The sequence below is a fragment of the Armigeres subalbatus genome, chromosome 2 (assembly GCF_024139115.2).
Source record: "Armigeres subalbatus isolate Guangzhou_Male chromosome 2, GZ_Asu_2, whole genome shotgun sequence".
Taxonomy (NCBI): domain Eukaryota; kingdom Metazoa; phylum Arthropoda; class Insecta; order Diptera; family Culicidae; genus Armigeres; species Armigeres subalbatus.
In genome coordinates this window covers 373522344-373524367 of record NC_085140.1, presented here as the reverse complement: position 1 = coordinate 373524367, position 2024 = coordinate 373522344, and the positions used below count along the sequence as shown (strand labels likewise).

General features: G+C 38.2%; 1 protein-coding gene across 1 annotated transcript; it reads right to left on the bottom strand.

Moving 5' to 3' along the window:
• Positions 1-246: 246 nt before the first annotated feature.
• LOC134217244 (uncharacterized) lies at positions 247-1636 on the bottom strand. The gene is made up of 4 exons (XM_062696017.1): positions 1261-1636; positions 646-786; positions 425-573; positions 247-351 (listed from the first exon to the last, which is right to left on the bottom strand). The coding sequence occupies exons 2-4, from the start codon at positions 747-749 to the stop codon at positions 257-259; spliced, it is 348 nt and encodes a 115-aa protein (XP_062552001.1). The 5' UTR covers positions 750-786; positions 1261-1636; the 3' UTR covers positions 247-256.
• Between the last annotated feature and the right edge of the window lie 388 nt (positions 1637-2024).

Here is a 2024-nt window from a genome sequence, read left to right as displayed (position 1 = left end):
TGAGTTTCCAAATATAGCGCCCCATACTGGGTTGCTAAATTTCTATACAGGGTTGCAATTCTGTGAAACGTCACTTTAGTATTGATAAAAATTGCAGAAAATCTGTTTTTCTTTTTCAGAACAATTTTCAAACTAGTTAGGGCCCACGATGCCCACGTAGCGTTTTTTCAAGCTGCGTGTACACCGCGTCCACTCAGCTTCAAATGTAGTCGTGCACACGTATATGTGTGCATTACTCAATTTGATGCTGGGTACCTTACGTGACGCGGCGTGCACGCAGCTTGAAAACCGCTACGTGGACATTGGGCCTTAAAAGTCGTCGTATCCGTGGAGTGCACACAATGGCACGATCTGAACTCGAGAATGGCATTTATGTAGGTAGTAGTCAGTACTGTATCAATGAAGTACAAAGTATTTAACTTACCATAATCTATTTGTTCTTCAACAACACCAGTATCAACGGTCATGTCGCTGCTTAAAAGTTCGATGTACTGTGACTCGTAATCCAATACGTTGTCCTCCACTGCGGTGGGGTTCAGCGTTTTGATAGTGGGAACCGCATGCTTTTGTAATCTAATTTTCATAGAATTAGAAAATGTTGAGTAAAACAAAAAAAAAACACGTACCACCAAATATTTTACTCACCCTAAAGATACGATCAATGGATTCTTAAATGCTGTCCTCTCAAAGTGCTTTGAGCATACATGCCGGAACTTGAACACATCCTTGCTTTGTCCTGCTTCACGCATTTCCACCTGATCACAGAAATGAAGCCACTGCGTTAACCTTTAAAAAATAAATACACTGAAATTAATCCACACGCTTAAATATCATTTCGTAGCACAATAAATCATTTTTTCTATGAAATATAGACGAATTCGAGAAGTAAAAATAAAAAAAAACATACAATGGTGAGAAACAACAAAATCCTTCATGTTGAAGTATACGGCGGCGATTTGAAATTTCCCGCGTATAAAATTTAAAAAATGAAATGAGTACCATATCAATTATTGTCTTAATCAAAGATAATCTTGGAATAATTTTTCTTGTACTCTTGTACCATGGTACAAGTACCACAGGTGTGTCCTTAGTATAAATATCGAGAAAAATGGAATCAGCGGAAAAAGTCAATGTTTACGTTTGAAACTTTCACTCTTATGAAACAACAATGTCGTATCTTTCCATGACGTTGTCCTCAAATTTTCTTAACTGCTTAATATTTGGTGCTCTCAGATACATATTCAATTACAGAGTACTTACGTGCCAGGATCGTTCGGAAATCCGTAAAATGAAACCGTATCTCCGGTTCGGCTTCCGCAGCCGTGCACCACACATTTTTTGCCAATTTTTCGGTGACGATGACAAGAGCGAACAGCGAACCAGGTTCCGGTCAAATAAATCCTCTCCGATTTTTTATAATGGAAGCGGCTCTCATTTACTACACCCCGCACAAAGAAACATATCAATTTTGATACGGATTAATATTTATTTATGCGTCGATTCAAAACCGAAACGACGACGCAAGGTGAGGGAGAAAAACAATCAGACAAACTGTCAAAACGTCGAGAGGGGTAAGTCAGCGCTCGTAAAATATTTATGTAATTCGTCACCCACGAGGGGTATTTTCTTCAAAATGAAGAAGAAGACATGGTGCCCGATTTCCTGATGGCTTTGTACCGGACATTTCGGTCTATGTATTCGTCAATGGTCTGTACATCATAGTTAAATAAATAAAAAGTACACGATGCTCAAAAACTGCTCTGACCCGCCTTATATTATAATTACAATTCAATATTAGCTATTCATTATCGCAATATGTAGTGCAAAGATCGAAAAAAAATCCTTTGAATTTTACTGAAATTCATCGATTTGTAATTCTTTCAACTCCCTCGTTCAATCCGCTAAGGTTTACAAACAACCATGCGTTCACCGTTTATTTATCAGGGAAGTGTGCCATTTTGCACCATACCTTGCATTTTGCTACACGCCCTGTTTTTAAGCATATTTTTAATGCTTTTGAGGGC

Coding starts and splice junctions, on each gene's coding strand:
- LOC134217244 (XM_062696017.1), bottom strand. CDS start 749: ATGCGTGAAGCAGGACAAAGCAAGGATGTGTTCAAGTTCCGGCATGTA. Junction 574..645: donor CCATTGATCGTATCTTTAGG/GTGAGTAAAATA, acceptor TATGAAAATTAG/ATTACAAAAGCATGCGGTTC. Junction 352..424: donor TGAAGAACAAATAGATTATG/GTAAGTTAAATA, acceptor TCTCGAGTTCAG/ATCGTGCCATTGTGTGCACT.